Here is a 21,476-nt window from a genome sequence, read left to right as displayed (position 1 = left end):
ATTGACTCTGCAGGCAGTTGGCGACTTCTGTGCACTGTGCGCTTCAGCATGCACTGACCGCGCTGTGTCATTTTATGTGGCCTTCTTACTTCGTGGCCGAGTTGCTGTTGTTCTCACTTTGTTATAATACCACTAACAGTTGACCGTGGAATATTTTGTAGCAAGGAAATTTCATGGATGGACTTATTGCATAGGTGGCAACCTATCACGGTTCCACGCTTGAATTCACCGAGTTTCTGAGAGCGACCCATTCTTTCATAATTGTTCTTGGAAGCAGTCTGCATATCTAGGTGCTTAATTTTATAAACCTGTGGCCATGGAGGTGATTGGAACACCTGAATCCAATGATTTACAAATGTGTCCCAATACGTTTGGCAATATCGTGATATATATATTTATATATTAATATTGTAAAATATACATACATATACAGTAATATACAGTACTGTGCAAATGTTTTAGGTGTGAAGAAATGCTAAAAAGTAAGAATGCTTTAAAAAATATTTTAATTGTTTTGTCAATTTTTATCAATTTACAAGATGCCAAGTCAGTGAACAGAGGAAAAGTCTAAATCAAATCAATATTTGGTGTGACTACCCCTTGGCTTCAAACCACCACCAGTTCTTACACTTGCACAAATTCAGGGATGTTGTAGAATTAGAGTCAGGTGTATGATTAACCATTTATACCAAGCAAGTGCTAAATGATCATAATTCCATATGTAGGTTGCAACACTGACATTAACTGAAACAGAAACAGCTTTCTAGGAAGCTTGAAACTGGGTGAGGACCAGCCAAACTCTGCTACTAAGGTGAAATTGTGGAAGACAGTTTCACATCACAGGCCATACACTATGGTAGGACTGAAGACAGCAACAAGACACAAGGTAGTTACACAGTATCAGCAAAGTCTCTCCCAGGCCCCAGGCAAAATTTTCAAAGCAGACTAGGGTTTCAAGATGTGCTGTTAAACCTCTTTTGAAGAAGCACAAAGTAACATTGAGGACTGTAGCTGCAGTGGTCAGCCAAGGAAGGTTAATGCAGCAGACGGAAGTCACATCATGCTTACTTCCCTTCAAGATCAGATGTCCAAGAGTGCCATCAGCACAGAACTGGCAGAAACCAGTGGGACCCAGGTACATCCATCTACTGTCTGGAGAAGTCTGGCCAGAAGTGGTCTTCATTGAAGAATTGTGGCAATAAAGCTATACCTTCAACATGGAAACAAGACTAACCAGAATTTATTACGAATGTCCATATAAAAGAACATCTGGGTAGCAGTGACCATAACATGATTTCATTTATTGTTAACTGTAAACAGCGAGCACATATGGGAAAAATAAAAACGCTCAATTTTAACAGCTAATTTTCGAAGGCTGAGAGCTGCTCCTCACGACTTAGACTGGGAGGAAATATTGGCATAAATAAACACAACACAGAAAAAGACTGCATGTGAACACACTACAAAATATATTCCCATGGGTAACAAGTGTAAAAGGCTAAAAATCAAACCTATGTGGCTTGCGGCCAAAGTTAAAAAAGCTATATATAATAAGAAAAGAGCTTTTATTAAATATAAAAATGAAGGAACGCTACCATCGTTTAAACATTACAAAGAATATAACAAAATATGTAAAAAGGAAATAAAGACCGCAAAAATTGATAACGAATGACAGATTGCAAAAGATAGCAGGATCAACCCACAAAAATTCTTCAAATATATTAATAGTAAAAAGATCCAATCAGAGCATGTAGGTCCTTTACAAATAATCAAGAGTGGGTGACTGGGGACAAAGAGAAGGCAATTTTATTAAATACCTCCTTCAGTTCTGTGTATGCAAAGCAATATGGGGGAGCTCTTGTCCATAATGGCATGGTATTTATACAGCAAAAGATGATCCACATTGGCTCACAATTGATGCGATCCAAAAATATTTAGATAGAATAAAAGTAGGCGAATAAAGCACCTGATCCAGATGGCATACACCCACGGGTCCTGAAAGAATTGAGCTCTGTCATTTCAAAGCCATTGTTTCTAATTTTTAATGACTGGCATAGTACCACTGGATTGGCGTAAGGCCCATGTGGGGCCAATATTTAAAAAGGGGTCAAATTCTTAACCAAGTAATTATAGACCTGTTAGTTTAACTTCTATAGTTGGGAAGATACTGGAGAGTTTAATAAAAGACCACATAGATGAGTTCTTGCTGGAAAAAACATATTTTAAGCAACAGACAGCATAGATTCATGAAAGACGGAAGTTTTCAAACAAATCTGATTTCTTTTTATGAGGAGGTGAGCAAAACCTTAGACAGAGGGGTGGCGGTGGAAGTGGTATACTTGGATTTTGCAAAAGCGTTTGACACAGTTCCCCACGCACGGCTAATCTGTAAGGTAAGTCTACAGGCTTGGAAAAATCTGTATGTAAATGGATAGAAAACTGGCTAAAAGATAGTATTCAAAGAGTAGTGGTTAATGATTCATACTCTGAATGGTCTAGGGTTGTCAGTGGTGTACCCCAAGGTTCAGTGTTGGGACCCTTACTTTTTAATATATTTATAAACTATATAGGGTCTGGGATTAAAAATACCATTTCAGTCTTTGCAGATGACACCAAGCTGTGCAGTGGAATAACGTCCTTACAGTTGGTCTTCAACTTACAAGCTGACCTCAATGCACTGTTTAATTGGGCAACTGTGTGGCAAATGAGGTTTAATGTTGATAAATGTAAGGGGATGCTTTTCTTCAGCACATTGGGTTCAATACAACTTTTCTGGCTTATAGGAACTGGGACTATGTTCACTGGACAAGAAGTACAGGAGGTTGAAGAAAGGAAGAACTAAGAAGGTGTAAGTTTAACTTCCAAATAAGGAAGAGAGGAGGTCCATTGAAACGGAAATTGGGAATGAAGGTGTGTTACAAGCTGTTGGGGAAGGGAAACGTTCATAGCCACTGACTTAGTAGTATTTACATGTAAACCCGAGAGATGAGCGAAATCAGTCCGAAGCAACAAGATTGGGGAGAGAAACAAGTGGAGACGAGAGGTACATCAGAATATCGCCTGCAAAAAGGGCAGTCTTATGATGTAATCCCGTTAACTCAAGACCCGAAATGTCCCAAATAAGTCGAATACGAACAGCAAGGGGTTCTAGGGCCATGATAAAAGGAGAGGAGACAGGGGACAACACTGACGCGTTCCACCCTTAATTGGAAACCGAGAGGATTCAACCCCATAATAAGGAATACTATAAAGCAGGCATGTCCAAAGTCCGGCCCGCGGGCCATTTACGGCCCGGGGGTTGGTTTAATATGGCCCTCCAACAGCCCTCCCTGCTCTGTGTAATGTGGCCCTCCCACGGCCCTCCCTTCTATGGCAGACAGTCTTCTGCTTGAGAGCAGAGGGCAGTGCGCATGCCTGACTGCGGCGCGTTCTCCCTGGTCTGTGTAAATGCGGCTGTCGCACGGCCCTCCCTTCTGTGGCAGACAGTCTTCTGCTTGAGAGCAGTGCGCATGCGTGACTGCGCCGTGCTGGGAGCAACAGAGGGCGGTGACATCAGGGCCGGGCTTCCAGCGTGAAATGTGTTTCTCTTCCCCTCCCGGCTGCCGAGCAGAGACTTCAGCTCCAGCTACCTTTTTCACCCTTCACATTAGTGCAGGTAAGTTTTTTTTAAAATTTATTTTCAATACATTGTGAAAACTCAGCTGTCAGTTGATTTTAATGTTATGAAATGAAAAGTATGTCGTTTGCAATTAACTTGGTTCAAAGAATGTTCGGAAAAATGTTCGGCCCTCCACCATGTTCACTTCATCTAATCTGGCCCTCTTTGAAAAAAGTTTGGACACCCCTGCTATAAAGTCTATAAATCCACTATAACTCCCACACCCCACCTCTGCAAGGCCGTCTGTAAATAAGTCCAGGAAAGATGATCAAAGGATTTAGTCATATCCAAAGACAGGAACATAAGATCATGGGACCACATTTGAGCGAAATGACAAATTAAAATAGAGCGTGGAATATTATCTGCCACCTGGCGCCGAGGCACGAAACCCACTTGATCTTTATCAATTAAGTTAGGGATTAACACTATCTATTCAATCTATTGGCCAGAGTTTTAGTCAGAATTTTCACACCCACATTTAACAGAGAGATAGGGCGGTAATTCGACCATGATTGCTGATCTTTCTCTGGTTTAGGAATCATCACAATCTGAGCCTTCAGAATTTCCGAGGACAGCTGACCATCCTGCTTAAGCTGAATGCATACCTGGGCCAAAACAGAAACTACAACATCGCAAAATGTTTTATAAAAGAGAGCAGTAAAACCATCTGGGCCAGTACACTTATGCACCTTCAAAGATTGAATCATCTGCCAACGTTCATCCTGTGTAATATCAGCGCCCAGCATGTCACTTTGATCGTCTGTTATATGAGGTAAAGGAGTCTCCCGAAGGAACGTATCAATTACATCAGCTGGGGCATCCCCGAGCCAGCATAAAGTTTCAAAAGATGAGAGCACTCATCAACTATATGCCTGGGATTAGAGGTTCTCAGACACTTCCTAGTTTTCAGAGTATAATGATGTCGTCGAGGGGAAAACAATCGTAACTTATTAGCTAGCATAGTCCCTATCTTGTTGCCATTCGCATAAGACTTCTGACAAGACCATCGCAAATGGCGCTCAGCCTCATCAGTCAGACAAAGACTGAGATCTGTGCGAAGATGATCCACCTGCCATCGGAGCTCAGCTGCTGGAGACCGCTTAAACAGCACCATAACCCTTTCAAGCTCACGTTCCAAAGCCTGCTGATGATGATCCCGTTCCCTACGCCATTTGGAAGCCAATTGCATGATATGGCCTCTAATAACCGCTTTATACGCTTCCCAAAGAGTAACAGAGGAAGAGACCATACCCAAATTACTCCAAAAATAATCCAAGGAATGGATACGAACATCCTCAACTACAGAAGAAAAAGAGAGAAGAGAATCACTAAGATACCAGGAGGGAGCTCATGGACACTGAGAGGGAACTGAATACTGCCTGATAATAGGATCATGGTCAGACCAAGGAACCGTAGGAATCCTTATCGAGAGTAAATATGGGAGAAATGAAGGGGCCACAAAAATCGTGATCAATATACGAGAATGGCTAGAATGAGGGTTGGAGAAAAAAGGTATAATCTCTAGAAGTGGGATGTAATTCCCGCCAGACCTGAGAAGATGCCCAAACTTCAGAAAGCGTAAAGGAGGCCGCTGAGCCTGCGGGAGATTTATCTAGTTTAGGATTAAGGACTAAACTAGAGTCACCTGAAAGCATAAAGCCTTTCTGATGAGCCTGAAGAACCGACAAAATATGCGCAAAAAAACAGGTTTGTCTCTGGTTAGGTGCATAATACGTACAGATTGTAACCTTCACATCCTGCAGAATCCCTACAACTATCAAGTAACAGCCTTGGGGGTCTGCAACTACTTTGTGCTCTTGGAAAGACAAGGAGTTGCGAATCGCCTAAAAAGACCCCCCGCTTCTTGACCGGGGCCGAGCCGAAAAAGAACCTTGGCATAACGACTATATAAAAAACGCGGGGTATAAGAGGAAGTCAGGTGAGTCTCCTGCAGGCAAGCTATATCGACTTTGGAGGAACGAAGATACTTAAAAACTTTAGTCTGTTTCTGCGGTCAGTTCAAACCTTGAACATCAAGTGACAACCAAGTGAGAGTCATGACAAAGAAAAATCACTCAACCAAGGGGGTGCCCCAAAAGCAAATTCCCCAACTCCAAGGCAAAAAGAAAAAAAAAAAAAAGAGAAAAAAAGAAATCTAGAAAAAGGGCTACCACCAAGACGGAAGGAAACAGAGAAGAGAGAGAACTTTGTGCACTAGTGGGAATGCCGCAAAGGAAAAAACGGAAACACCCATAGAATACCACAAAAAGCAAGAATGATGCAAAACGTGCATCCAATGGAACCCACGGGGCACAAAAAAAACATACCCCACATCAGGGAACAAAAGAGGGTGGCATGTAGCACCCCGGACCCCTGGTTTCCGCTCCCGCACATATCAAAACATATACAGAACTCTCAAAGTAAGAGGAAGACAGCCACATACAGAGAAACCAAGCACATGAGGATAAAATAAAAAGACACAATAACATGATAATAATGGCAACATCTTTTCAAGGGGAGACAAAGTTAACAGGGGGTCAGACAATATCGCCAAGTCACAAGCGCACACAGCAAACAGTGTGGAAATGAACGGGTGGAACAACACTCCATAGCTCAGTAATGATCGGGAGGGGTCGCTCGCCCCCATGAGTTGGCCTCACGTAACAACAGAGACAGAGAACCAACTAAGTTTCCAGGCTGAGACCAAGAGCCCTCCGTCCCACCCAAGGACACAGACAGGAGGCCAGAAGTCAACTGACGCATACCCAATTTGACCATCAACTCGGACGCCCCCCAAACAAATAAACCGGTATAACAGCACCCGAACCAGCCCAATTGAGGGCTTTGACCTGAGTAGGGGAAATTAAAAAAAAACAGAAAAAACAAACCTCAACAAACCACCACTCCTTCCCCCAACCTCCTAGCACCTGCACAAAATCAAAGGGGAAGGCCCACCCTGCTGCTAAACTTGCAAAAAAAAGGCCACTGGGATGGCAAAAAGAGAAACAAACCCACAACAAAAGGTCATAAAAGTCAGCCTGTTTCAACTGGTTGGAAAGTCTGAGAGTGAAGCTGGGCCATTGCTTGGGATCTTCTGTCAGCTTCTCGATTGGAAGATTTTCTCAGGCTGTGAAGTAATCTAGGTAGATGTGCTGATGAATTCGTTGAAGAAGTCTGTGAAGTAGACTTGGGATCTAAGATATTAAGCTCCGTCAGGCAGCGTTTAAGATCAAGCGGATTAAAGGCATCATATTGAGACCCCTTATACATAAAGGACAGTCTGAAGGGGAACCCCCAGCGATAACGAATATGATTGTCCTGAAGGATCTGGAGATATGGCTTCATAGATCTCTTCAAGATGGTAGTTTGGGAGAGATCAGAGTAAATCTGATAGGGGTGACTCTGAAACAGAAGGACCTTTATTTCTCTAGCAATTCGCATCACCTGTTCCTTTGTTTTATAATAATGAAATTTCAAGATGATGTCCCGAGGTGGGCCTTCAGGTGGTCTGCGGACTAAGGCCCTATGTATCCTATCTATCTCCAATCTACCGGAACATCAGGAATCAGTTCTTGCAATAAGGATAACACAGAGCCATGGAGATCTGTAATAGTCTCAGGCAGGCCCCTGATACGAATATTACTGCAACAAGCTCTATTCTCCATCTCTTCCAGTTGATTTTAAAGAAAATGTAATTCTGCCTGTAGATCTTCTATATCACTCTCATAGCCATCCAGAACTGTAGTAACATCATCCATTCTGTGTTCTAGAAGAGCAACCCTCTCACCCCATTTCTAAGTCCTTTGAGCAAATCTGCTGATAGATTGCGAGAGATCTCGCCAAGTTCCTCCCAAACAATCCATCAAATCTTACCCGACAGAACCGAAACTGGATCCGCACAGGGTGGTTGCAAGGCAGAAGGGAACTGTAAAGGGCTGTCAACTGAATCCTCCGAGTCTCCTAATGAATGCCTTGTGGTCTCATCTGCAGAGGCAGCTGACGCCATCTTGGACGGGAGCCAGTGCTGCGGCTTAGGATCAGACTGTTTCTTGGATCGGACCCGATCCGGAGGAGCCATGGCCACCGTTCACTCCCCCACACAATCCCGCGGAGACTTGATGGACTCCTGCTAGCCGGAGGGAGAAGAGTGTCTGGGGTGAGCGGAGCTAGCTCAAATAGTGGCCATCTTGGGCCGATTTGCGAATGTGCCCCCCCCCCCCACCATACCACAGATTTCCTGCAGAATATGCTGATACAATTCAAAATTCATAGTTACATCAGTGATAACATGCCATTGTTTTTTCTAGCGGCAACAAAATAGGCCCAAACCACTGTCATCACCGCGTTCAAGACATCAGCCAGTGATTTTTTTTAGATCGTTTTGCCTCCACAATGTGCCAAATATTGGACTGGTTCAAACATTTTCCATTTCTTTATTAATTCCAGTCAGGTAACTATTAATAACCATTTTCCTGAGTTCCTCAAAAATCTACTTTGTTCTAAAAATCCAGATGTCTGTTCTTTAAATATAACAGGGTCTCCAACATGTACACCTCATTTTCATCTATTTAACTGAAATACCTGACTCAAGTTTCCCCTTCAAAAGTGAGAATCCTAGCAGTTGACATACTTTTGCCACTTACAAATGTTTAACTTTGGATCATTTTCCTCAATAAATAAATTAACCAGTATTGTGTTGCAGGCTCCTTTGTTTAACTGGGTTCACATGAACTAGTTTTAGAAAACAGAAATAAAAATTTGAGACGGTTCACAAACTTTAAAGCACCACTGTAAACCTTTGTTCTTATTTAATTTACTATTATTAACTAAAATGTATTAATAAGACACCAAATAAAATCAAGAAATATACTACTATTTCTGAAAACTATAGCAACTTTAAGATCGCTCAGAAACAGGTGTGATTTCACTTTCAGCACCTGTTGTGCTTTGTTTACTCACGATCTGCACATTGCAGCTGAAACTTATCACATCTGCAGATAAGACTGTTACACTTTGTACTTCTTGGATATTTATATTTGCTTGTACAATTTTTAATTGGATCAGGGAGCTTATGCATATCACAATGTCTACAAGAATATGAACAATTTATACATTATTACAGTAGTTAAGTAATTTCTGGGCCATGCAAAGATGCTATTATGAATGCTATTATTACTCAGAAAGCGGCATTATTGCACACAGGCTTTCCAAAATGAAAAACCTCCACAAGACAGATTCTGCAAAGAGTGTTGTAAACACTTAGAAATCTGTTTCCCATTGCGATTGATTCATGTAACTGTTGGTAAGTTGTATTCAGTGGTGTGGAAATTTTTGAAAAAAACTACTTGTCCAGGGACTAAATTGCGGTCCCAATTACTTGTCCAGATTACATTTTTTAACCAAATCCGTATTTAAGTTTGAGGCGCTTTTAGGAATCTCTGGGGCTTTTCAAAACGAAAGGGACTTTAATGCGACTTAAATTTTTAATACGTTTAACATTGTGCTGTGTATCTCCTCCTCACCTCCCTGCCTGTCTCCAGAACAGCACCCGGAAGCTAGCAGGGAGGGGAGAGACCTTGCAGTGTAATGAGCACGGATTGGGTGCTCGTCAGCAAAAGGGGAGTGTTGGGCTCTCTCAAAGCTTAGCAAAAACGCAACTGTTGAATGAGAAAATGAGGCACCGGCCCCAGTGTGAAAAAAAAAAAAAAAAACTTTATTCATTCAGGTTGCCCTCGCACATGAAAGCACTTGAGTGTTCAGTACAAGTGTCTACTGAGCAGCCAAATCAAGCTTCGGTCTCTGCTCCATTAAAGGTTAAATTCACTTTTTAAAAAAGGAAAAAATAAATACACATTTTTTTTTGCAGGAGCCTGAGAAGATCTGCACCAGCGATCAGCAAATCGCTGGTTCCATGCAGAACCCCAGTAGACTGTCAGTGTAAGCTGTAAGCTTACATTGTAGAGGAAGGCAGTTTCACACTGACAGGAAGAATCAATGAACTACCAGGGCACCCAACAGCGCTGTGGTAGTTCATTGAGAACTGCAAAGGATACTGGTACTCATAGTTGATTCTTTCATAGAACTCTGTGAAAGCATGACGTGGCCGTGTGGGTGGAGCCCTGCACAGCTGCGCTCTTTTCAAAAAGCGAGAGCTGGTATGGGGAACTTCTCACCGTACTGCTGTCACACACAGGGCTCAGATCGTCTAGCCACTGCAGGAGCAAGAACAGATATATATGTTCTACCCTAAAAATGGGTGGAACATGTAACATGTTTCCAAAGGTGAACTTATCCATTATTCACTTTGCTGCCAGAACCCTTTTTGCATGTTTAAGAAATCATTTTAGGCCTGAAGATTACATAAAACCCCCAAAACAATATACATTTTCTGAAAGCAGAGACCCTAGGGAATAACATAGGGGTAGTTCCAATTTATTATGTCACACAGCATTACCAAAAAGGTCTAGGAAATGCAAAATTTCAGTGAAATATACACCTAAGTTAATTTTAGGGCAGAAAAAGGCATTACGTTACCCAATTTTTTTGGCAAAATATAAAAAATGAGGTTGCACCGAGTAAATAGATATTCAACATGTCAAATTTGCATGCGCACATAAAATGGTCACAAACTTTAGTATCCTTTATTTTCTATAGGCGTCATATTTAAAGCCCCTTAGGTCATCAGTTTAGTGTTACAGAGGAGGTCTGGTACTAGAATTATTGACCTCATTCTGGCGCACGGCAATTGCTTTTTGTTGTCTTACAAAATTTTACATGACACGGAGGGTTATTTACTAAAGCTGGAGAGTGCAAAATCTGGTGCAACTTTGCACAGAAACCAATCAGCTTCCAGTTTTTATTGCCAAAGATTAATTGAACAAACTGATGTTAGAAGCTGATTGGCTACCATGCATGGCTGCTCCAGATTCTGAGTGCACCAGTTTTACTAAATGTCCCCCATTGTGTTTTGAACCAAGGATTCACCTCATTTAAAAACACCAGATCATCGAAGATCATCTCACCCATTTAGGCTCTAATGTAATCATAAAGGAAAGGTGTTCATTCCATGCAGCACTGGATTGAAGTTCTTAAACTTTGCAGTATTTGTTTTATTTTGACCAGAGTATCTTCATTGATTTTTATTGCCAGAACATCTACCCCTTCAGACCTTCCCACGTTAAATGGTTTGGTACAGCCTATTCTCATTTCCCCATCACATCTTATTTTCCTATAAGAAATATCCAGTCATGCATTCCTTCTGCACTTACTTGTATATGCCCATCTGTACAACCTACCCAGTTCATAGAGAATTTTTCAATCAAAGCTCCAAACAAATCTGATTTCTTTTTATGAGGAGGTGTGCAAAACCTTGGACTGAGGAGTGGCTGTGGACATGGTATACTTGGATTTTGCAAAAGCGTTTGACACAGTTCCCCATACATGGCTTATGTGTAAGGTAAAGTCTACAGACTTGGAAAAATCTGTATGTAAATGGATAGAAAACTGGGTAAAAGATCATATTCAAAGAGTAGTGGTTAATGATTCATACTCTGAATGGTCTAGGGTTGTTAGTGGTGAACCCCAAGTTTCAGTGTTGGGACCCTTACTTTTTAATATATTTTATAAACGATATAGAGTCTGGGATTAAAAATACCATTTCAGTTTTTGCAGATGATACCAAGCTGTACAGTGGAATAATGTCCTTACAGGATGTCTCCAACTTACAAGCCGCCATCAATGCACTGTTTAATTGGGCAACTATGTGGAAAATTAGGTTTAATGTTGATAAATGTAAGGTTATGCACTTGGGGGCTAAGAATATACACGCATCATACATACTAGGGGGGGGGTACAACTGGGGGAATCAATGGTGGAGAAGGATCTGGGAGTTCTGGTTTCTAAAGCGAGCAAAATCCTCTCTTGTAGTAAGGCTACTTTCACACTGGTTCGCCTCAAAAATGCTTGAAAAATGACTAGAGTTTTTGGATCATTTTTGAGGCATTTTTCAAGGGGAACATCCTGGACATGTGACTTACTTTTGAAGCTCAAATTGGGCAGATTTGCACATTTGAATTCACTAAAAAACAATATTAAATACTGCATGAGTTATTTTATCAAGTCGTGGTATTTTATTAGTGAAAACCATGCGTTAATGTTTCAGCTGTCAGCGGGGTTCCCCACTGACAGTTGAATGTAAAAGAAAGAATTGCCGGCAATTAAAAAATAAAAAAACGGTGTGGGGTCCTCCCTCCATCCATACCAAGCCCTTCGGGTCTGGTATGGATTTTGAGGGGAACCCCCACGTCATAAAAAAGTCAGGAAAGGGGGGGACGAGCGAGCGCCCCCACTTTCTCTCGTGAGCCATACCAGGCCACATGCCCTCAACATGGGTTGATGCTTTGGGGCGGTGGGGGGCTCCACCCCCCAAGCACCTTTTCCCCATGTTGATGGGGACAAGGGCCTCTTCCCCACAACCCTGGGCTGTGGTTGTGGGGGTCTGCAGGCGGGGGCTTATTGGAATCTGGAAGCCCCTTGATCCCGGCTCCCCCATGAGCGGTACATGGTACCGCTACCCATTCACAAAGAAAAACTGTAGTGTGAAAAAAGACAAGAGACAGTCTTTGACAAGTCCTTTATTAAAAGAAGGAAAATAAAAGAATGTCCCCCGAAGTAGATCCAACATCAATCACGATGCCCGCCTCCGCCGAGTGTAAAAAAGAAAAAAAAAAGAAAAGAAAGAAGGCTCCGCTCCCGACCATCTGACTGCTGCTCTGGCTTGACAGTTCTTAGGTATGTATAGAACGGGGCCATCAAGTATGTGAGCCCACCCCCATGTGACATCATTGACCTAGCATGCCCCAGCCGATGATGTCACAAGGGGGTGTTATCACCGGGTGGTCCCACCCTTTACATATTTAAGAACTGTCAAGCCAGCAGAGCACTCAGATGGCGGGCAGCCAGTGTCGGGATCGGAGCCTTTTTTTTTTTTCTGGTTCATGGCAGTGGCAGGCATGGTGACTGACGTTGGATCTACTGTGGGGGACATTTTTTTATTTTCCCGCTTTTAATAAAGGACTTGTCAAAGACTGTCACCTGCTTTTTTCCACATTAAAGGTTTTTCTTGAGAATGGGTAGCAGTACCATGTACCCCATACTCATTCACATGGGGGGCGGGATATGGGGGCCCCTTGCTAAAGGTGGGCTTCTAGATTCCGATAAGCCCCCCGCCATTGTCCCCCGCAACCACAGCCCAAGGTTGTGGAGAAGAGGCCCTTGTCCCCATCAACATGAGACAAGGTGCTTTGGGGGGGAAAGCACCCCCCCCTCATGTTGAGGGCATGTGGCCTGGTATGGTTCTGGGGGGGCAGGGGGAAGGCCTTGCTCGCCCCCCCCTTTCCTGACCTGCTGGGCTGTATGCTCGGATGAGGGCTTGGTGTAAATTTTGGTGGGGACCCCACGCCATTTTTTTTTGCGTGGGGGTTCCCCTAAAAATCCATACAAGCAATGAAGGGCTTGGTATGGATGGAGGGGGGGACCCAACGTCGTTTTTTAATTATTTTTTAATTGCCGGCAATTATTTCTTTTACATTCAGCTGTCATTGGGGACCTCCGCTGACAGCTGAAAGAGCCAGACCTTCCCACATGTGCTGTGCATTTTTGGAGCGTTTTTAAACGTTTTTGAGGTGGTTACCATTCATTTCAATGGGAAGAGGCGTTTCTGAGGCGGTTTTCTTTTTACTCCCCAAACATGCCTCAAAGATGCTGCAAGCATGAGATTTTACACCGCATCGCAAGTGCAACGCCTCAGTGTGAAAACATATATAGATATACATTCACATACACAGGGAAGCATTTTTCTTGAGCTTTTCAGACGTTTTTTTTTTTTTAACGCAAAAATGCTTCAAAAACTCCTCAGTGGTAAAGCAGCCTTAAAGAGGTATAGACTCCAGAGAGAGAGATATCATTTTACCCCTGTACAAATCATTAGTAATACCTCATCTGGAATATGCAGTTCAATTTTGGGCACAGTTATGTAACGGTGTTGGCCTTCTTCCCATGGTGTGTCTTGGAGCCATGTCTTTCTCATTAAGTGATGCACATGCACACAGCCATTCACATGATGTAACAGAAAACTTCGATTCATCAGACCAGGCCACCTTCTTACATTGCTTCATGGTCCAGTTCTGTTGCTCATGTGTACCCATTGTAGACGCTTTTGGCTGTGACTAGGGGTCAGCATGACCAATCAGTGGCTATGCAGCCCCATACACAGCAAAGTGCAAATCACATTTTTTCTGCTTTCAACATATCAACTTCGGGGATAACATGTTTACTTGCTGCCTAGTATATCCCACAGACTTTCAGATGCCATTGTAACAAGATAATCCATGTTATTCACTTTACCTGTCAGTGGTCAAAGTTATGGCTGATTGGTGTGTATATCCACCTTAAACCATATAAATAGACATATGGTGTGTGCTGAGATGATAAGCTATACTGCAAATTACAGATGGAACTTCTATTTCCTCTCTGGTTCCAAGTAATTTATATTGCCCATTATATTATTTGCTCTTCCTTTCACATATTTAAGGCACAGGACACTGAATGCCCTTTTCAGATTTATTGGACATGAGGTTTTCAATAAATGCAGATATTGGACTGCAAGAATGGAAATTATGGATCGTCAGTTACTATATAAAATATATACATACATATAAACAGACACATCCAAACAAGTCTTGTATGTATTTTTTTTTCTACTTACATGTATCTTGTACAGCTGCTTTATTACATTACATTATTATTATATTAATTGATGGGCAGAACTTGTTGGTGAAGTCATCTTAGACCATGTTTGAGGCCAACAACTAATTCAGGTCTTGTGAAGAGTAGTCAGTGAACAGGTACCAGGAATCGGCACTTTGAAGATTAAAAACTCTCGATCAGTGCAATTTCCTTTATCACACCCATGGCACCCAGACCAGAAATAGTTTTCTTCCTGAACTTGTACAACAGGAATGCCAGCTAAAGTATGTATGGCAAACACTTTATTTTAGTTTTGAGTAAAGGATGGAAGGGTTAACACATCTGTCATTTTATTTTTGCAGTGTGTCCCCTGTTGGGATTTCCTGTCACTTCCTTACCCAGAGACCCAACAGAAGTGAGAGCAAATTATTATTATTATTATACAGTATTTATAAAGCACCAATAGTTCGCTCAGCGCTGTACATTACAAAGGGGGACAGAACATGTGACAGAACAATACCAATACAATGCAAAACATGAGGGGATTGAGGGCCCTGCTCTTTCGAGCTTACAATCTAGAAGGGACGGGATAGTGGTACAGGAGGAGATAGCTGTGGGGGATGGAGTGGTAGGAAGAGTGGAGGAGGTCGGTCAAGTTAGCAGGGGGTAGGGTAGGCTTCCCTGAAGAGATGGGTTTTCAGGGTGCGCCTAAAGAAGAGGAGAGTAGGTGATAATCTGATGGGTTGGGGCAGGGAGTTCCAGAGGATGGGTGACACCCTGGAGAAGTCCTGGAGGCGGGCATGGGAGGAGGAGACCAGGGAACTAGAGAGAAGGAGGTCTTGTGAGGAGCGGAGTGTGCGTGCTGGGCGGTACTTGGATATTAGGTCAGTGATGTAGTATGGGGCAGTATGGTGGACATGAGAGGGAATACTAAGTGAGCGGAATTACCCACTTCTACAGTGAAAAATGTAATCCTTACCTCTTGTTCTGCTGACAACTCTAAAAATTTGGATTGTCCATTACTTTCTGTCTTGGTGACAATAGTCACTAGGACAAATTGAGAGGGTGAATCTACCTAGCAGGGACACAAACCACAATAAAAACTTCATGGGGGTACTAATCATTATTTATAACAACACAACCAATAACATGGACTTTATTATTACAGGTAGAGAGACTACATTCAACATATTATATAAAAACATAGAATTTATTATGCATCAACATTAAAAACAATATAACAACATGCTCACTCTATAAGTTCACTCATTATTTCTTTTTACAATTCCTTTGTAGACTCAAAGCATTTCAAATGCTCTTCCGCAGGAGAACATGTCAATGAATATCAACTAGTAAAACATGGTTATCCATAGGAGATCCAAAATGCTCCATACACAAAGTTCAATGAACAGTTAATGCATATCACCCACCACTCCAGTCAATATCACGCTGCTGTGGGATATAAACTGGAGTGCTGGATTATATGCAATACCTGTTGATTATACTTTGTGTCTACAGTATTTTGGATCTCCTATGGATAACCATGTTTTACTAGCTGATCACTAGATATTGGAATAACATGGGGGTGTGTACGTATGAATGGTTCTCCCTGGAAGGGATTTGATGCTCTTTGATTTTTCATCGCTCCTGGTCACTTCTCTTGTGAAAAAGATGTCTCACACTAAGTCAGTTCCAGCAGATTCTGTATATTTGTAATTTTAAAAGACTGGGTTCCACTATATTGATATTCATTCACATGTGCTCCTGAGAAAGATCATTTAAAACGCGTTGAGTCTCCATGTGAATTGTTGGAAGAAAAACTGTATGAAACTTCAGAATGGACATGTTATATGTTTTTTTAACTCTGATGCATAATAGATTCTATGTTTTTATATAATTTGTTGAATATAGTATATTTACCTATATGCACCTTATAAAGTCCATGGCTACACATTGGGTGTGTTGTTATATATAAGTATTACAGGATGGGGACATATAGATCACAGAACCTATATCAATATCAAATTTGGGTTCTAATCATTCCCTAATATATTCAAACCTAAAAACACCACATTGGCTAAAAATGCTCTTTAAATCAAACACTTTTTTGCTCTTCTACATTTTTATTATTCAACACAGAAAGTTTTTCCTTGTCAGAATATACAAAGTTCAGTCTTACAGAGTTAAGTCGGGATGTACAAAGTTAAGCACAAAATGCTTTAATAAAAAGAATGGAAAACTTACTCATTTCTGCAAGTTTCTGCTGTAACTTCGAATCAGTATAAAGTGTTTTGCTGGTGATAACAGAAAATAAGATCAAGATGAGTAACGTCAGATTAAAAAAAAACATGCAGTGTTGTCACCAAATATTACAGAAGCAGGTTTTTTTTTAGCAAAATTTTTGAGGCAAGTTTTTTTCTGAGCGTGTGGATGATGGTCTACAGTCAGGTCCATAAATATTGGGACATCAACACAATTCTAACATTTTTGGCTCTATACACCACCACAATGGATTTGAAATGAAACAAAAAAAGATATGCTTTAACTGCAGACTTTCAGCTTTAATTTGAGGGTATTTACATCCAAATCAGGTGAACGGTGTAGGAATTACAACAGTTTGCATATGTGCCTCCCACTTGTTAAGGGACCAAAAGTAATGGGACAATTGGCTTCTCAGCTGTTCCATGGCCAGGTGTGTGTTATTCCCTCATTATCCCAATTACAATGACCAGATAAAAGGTCCAGAGTTCATTTCAAGTGTGCTATTTGCATTTGGAATCTGTTGCTGTCAACTCTCAAGATGAGATCCAAAGATCTGTCACTATCAGTGAAGCAAGCCATCATTAGGCTGAAAAAACAAACCTATCAGAGAGATAGCAAAAACATTAGGCGTGGCCAAAACAACTGTTTGGAACATTCTTTCTGGAACAACATCCTATGGACAGATGAGACCAAGATCAACTTGTACCAGAGTGATGGGAAGAGAAGAGTATGGAGAAGGAAAGGAACTACTCATGATCCTAAGCATGGCACCTCATCAGTGAAGCATGGTGGTGGTAGTGTCATGGCGTGGGCATGTATGGCTGCCAATGGAACTGGTTCTCTTGTATTTATTGATGATGTGACTGCTGACAAAAGCAGCAGGATGAATTCTGAAGTGTTTCGGGCAATATTATCTGCTCATATTCAGCCAAATGCTTCAGAACTCATTGGGCGCCGCTTCACAGTGCAGATGGACAATGACCCAAAGCATACTGCAAAAGTAACCAAAGAGTGTTTTAAGGGAAAGAAGTGGAATGTTATGCAATGGCCAAGTCAATCACCTGACCTGAATCCGATTGAGCATGCATTTCACTTGCTGAAGACAAAACTGAAGGGAAAATGCCCCAAGAACAAGCAGGAACTGAAGACAGTTGCAGTAGAGGCCTGGCAGAGCATCACCAGGGATGAAACCCAGCGTCTGGTGATGTCTATGCGTGCCAGACTTTAGGCTGTAATTGACTGCAAAGGATTTGCAACCAAGTATTAAAAAAGTGAAAGTTTGATTTATGATTATTATTCTGTCCCATTACTTTTGGTCCTTTAACAAGTGGGAGACACATATGCAAACTGTTGTAATTCCTACACCGTTCACCTGATTTGGATGTAAATACCCTCAAATTAAAACCGACAGTCTGCAGTTAAAGCGCATCTTGTTTGTTTCAGTTCAAATCCGTTGTGGTGGTGTATAGAGCCAAAAATGTTAGAATTATGTCGATGTCCCAATATTTATGGACTTGACTGTATATTGTCTTAAAAAATTATTACATTTTGCAAAATGTTTTCTAAGAGCTAATTTGTTGCCCTGGACTACTGTAAACTGCTCTTGGAGTTTCTGAATTAGCTAGTTTTTGCGGATGAGTTTTTTACCTATTTTTTTTTGTGGTGAGTTTTACTGGGCTGCCAAATGTGGTTTGTACATTTAGAAATAAAAAAAAATTGCCATCCCAGATTTATGTTTCCAAAAAAAACTGCAACTATTAATCAAGGCATCTGCCCCTTTAAAAGCAAATTAACACTTTAAACATGTGAAAGATCAGTGAAAGTAAGCGCTAACCATAAATAGCCAAAAAAAACATGTACAGATTCCAACTGAATATAGTGTTCTTGTGACCATGGAAATAAAGTGACCAAATCTTTAAAAACTCAGCAGTGTTCCACCAACGTATTCAGATAAACTGGGCACTCACCGGACTGCATCAGCCAACATTCAGCCAACAGTAAACAATAATATTAATATTATATTTCAGGACAAGCTTTCAGGGGTATAATCCTTCTTCTAGTTTAAAGTAGTACTGATACACAAATGTTTCCCAAAAAGTCTTGATGTGCAAAGTGTGTTTTTTATTCAAAGATTGTTGTCTTTTCAGATTTTTCTTAACATTAGCTAATCAGTACTGCTTGGAATTAGAAGGGGGTAGAGCCCTGAAAGCTTATCCACAAAAATCATCAGTTAATGAAAATTTAAAAAAGTATCAGACATTTTTTTTTTTTTTTTTTTAAGTGCAGTCAACTTGGTTCCAAGTCCTAGTGACTTGATTAATGAGAATTCTAAAAAAGTCGGTTTTGTGCCAGTGAAATATTAGTTCTATGGGCTGTCCACGGTACACATAAAATCCTTCTCAAGCACCAAAGCACAAATGAGTCAATCTTCTTTCTTTCCTATTTTCGCTGTGCTCAGCTTTTACAGCCGTAACTGACAACTGAGAAGACAAGTGCAGGGACGAATCTGATCTTCGTTTTCAGTGTAATTTCTTTACTTTTGAATACTTTGCGCTTGGTAGCCACACAATGAAAACTCTTGACAGAGTATTTTGTCACTACTAATTGCTTCTGTGTTATGAAAGAGCCCAGTAGATTGAAATGCTTTACAACTTCTATTTCCATCAAGCTCAAAATCATCATCATTTGCTGTGTTCATGATCTTCATCTTGTTTATATTCAGTTCTAATCCCATGTTTCAACTTTCAGTTTTGACTTTTCTCAGTAAATACAGTATATCTTATTTGCTGCTGGTGATGAGGGCTGTGTCGGCTGCATAGATCAGATTGTTTATGTTTCGGCTGTCAACTTTGGTACCAATAGACTCTTCTTCCAAATTTGCATTTTTGAACATGGCTTCACCATAAAGGCTGAACAAGTAAGGTTTCAAGATGCTTACCGGCCTGACTCCTCGTGTTATTGGAAACTACTTAGTGTTGCCGTTTTCAGTTCTCACTACAGCTTCTTGATTTTTGTAGAGACTCTTGATCAAATGAGTTATGCATTTAGGAATTCCCATTTGCAATGGAGTTCTCCACAATTTATCATGATCCATACAATCAAAAGCATCTCAAACTTCCCATCTGCAGAACCTTTGAATTAATGAACTTCTTTAACTGGTACAGTGCAATATTTAAGACTGAGTTCACAGGAACTACTACCAGAACAGATCACTTTTTAGTGAACACTTTTTCCAATGGAATGAGTTCACTGATGATTTGGGATTCACCCAATCATCATAAATTACCTATCCTAATTGTGAATGAGTTGGGATTTTTTTTTCTATTTAGTAGGTTTCTTGGTACCCAAAAGGAGCATGACAAGATGTAGGGAATTCAACTGCAACAATGCTGAAAGATTTGCACAAAAAAGAAAGTGAGCACATTCATATTGGCAAGCATATTGTGTGAAACTGCAACCTCAGGTGTATAGTCTGGGGGTGATATATTTTCCGCAGCCTACTCAAACACCTTTTCTGGGTCCCTCTTCACTCCCTTTTATATCCACCTCTTCTAGGCCAAGCATAACTGACCTAGTTAGAATCTGCCTTATTTCAGGTAGGCCACTTGCTGCGTCCTTTAAATAGAACTAGAATTAAATGCAGAGACTGGTGTTAAAACTGGGTCTTGCTCCACTGGAAGGGAAGTATAGTCACTCTGCTGTTGAGAGTTGTGCAGGCCTTCAGCAGAGTTAAGATTCAAAATTGTGAAAAGCAATATTTTGGTGCCTTAAAAAACAAACTAAAAAAGTGAATGACGTCCAAAATGTAGATGGTGCCAGCTTTAAGCCAGCAGTGATAACAGCTGCCCCTAAATAGTGAAATACACTTGTAATATAAATTCGTGAATAGGTAGGCGCTATATCAATGAAGCATGTGACAAATATCATCAAAATACTTTTGCAACAACATAAAGTGACTTAAAGTCCCAAACAAAATATATTAAACATTTGGTGAGTTACAGTCCCATAGGATAATATCCCGTAGATCAAAAATTATTTTCTTTTCCACCATGTGGTGCAATAAATGAATTCCTCACTCACCAGAAATTACTGGCCCCCTGAATAAGGTGGTCAAAAAGTGTTCTATGGTCATGCAATCTGCAGGTAGCCAACTGCAGGCTCTCATGGAACAGGCCAGGCCTCCTGATCTCCTAATATGGAATGGTGATCCAAGGAATAAAACATAATGACCCCCAGATAGGATATTGGATGGATTCTCAATCCCAGGCTCTCCTGAAGATATATCTCCAAATGTCTTTAGGATAGGTAGTGCTCCAAGTAGGTTTTCGCTCTTTTATTGTCCTTATTTCTTCTTCACTCAGTTCTTTTATCCTCTTCTTTTGTCTGCCTGGGTTCCCCAGATGACTTGTCAGGTCAAAAATCGTAGGGATAGCATTTTCTCATAGTACCGAGCACATAGTCTATGGTGCTTGTTGAGCTGATCGAGGGTTTTATCTTCTAAATCAGACCAACGACAGTTCTCAACCCACTTCTGGCATCTGCCAGGGTCCCAGGGAAAGCAGAAGACGACAAGATGATGCACAAAATTAGCAGCATTAGCTGGTTGGAAGACATCTTGGGCTAGAAGTATGTGTTTCTTAATAGTCAGCAGCTGCAATACTTTAAATTTCCAAAACCCAGGTACAGATTCTCTTTAACACGTAATATAAATACTAGCATCAATAGTATTAGTATTAGCAGATAGTCTAAACTTGGTTGCTTGCAAATTATTTTACAGTTAGCATTTGTCAATAAAGCACTTCAAATACAT

General features: G+C 41.0%; 1 protein-coding gene across 1 annotated transcript in view; it reads right to left on the bottom strand.

Moving 5' to 3' along the window:
• Positions 1 to 21,476, bottom strand: part of RB1 (RB transcriptional corepressor 1) — a 279,061-nt gene that overhangs the window by 10,796 nt on the left and 246,789 nt on the right. The window contains exon 26 of the mRNA XM_089679104.1: positions 16,649 to 16,698. Coding sequence (XP_089535230.1) covers positions 16,649 to 16,698 — 50 coding nt within the window. The remainder of the gene's footprint in view (positions 1 to 16,648; positions 16,699 to 21,476) is intronic.

This window comes from Staurois parvus, unplaced genomic scaffold (genome assembly GCF_062004578.1).
Source record: "Staurois parvus isolate SC_StPar_1 unplaced genomic scaffold, SC_StPar_1.0 ptg000017l, whole genome shotgun sequence".
NCBI lineage: Eukaryota > Metazoa > Chordata > Amphibia > Anura > Ranidae > Staurois > Staurois parvus.
Note: the sequence above shows the minus strand (reverse complement) of the source record. Positions and strands in the feature narration are given on the sequence as shown.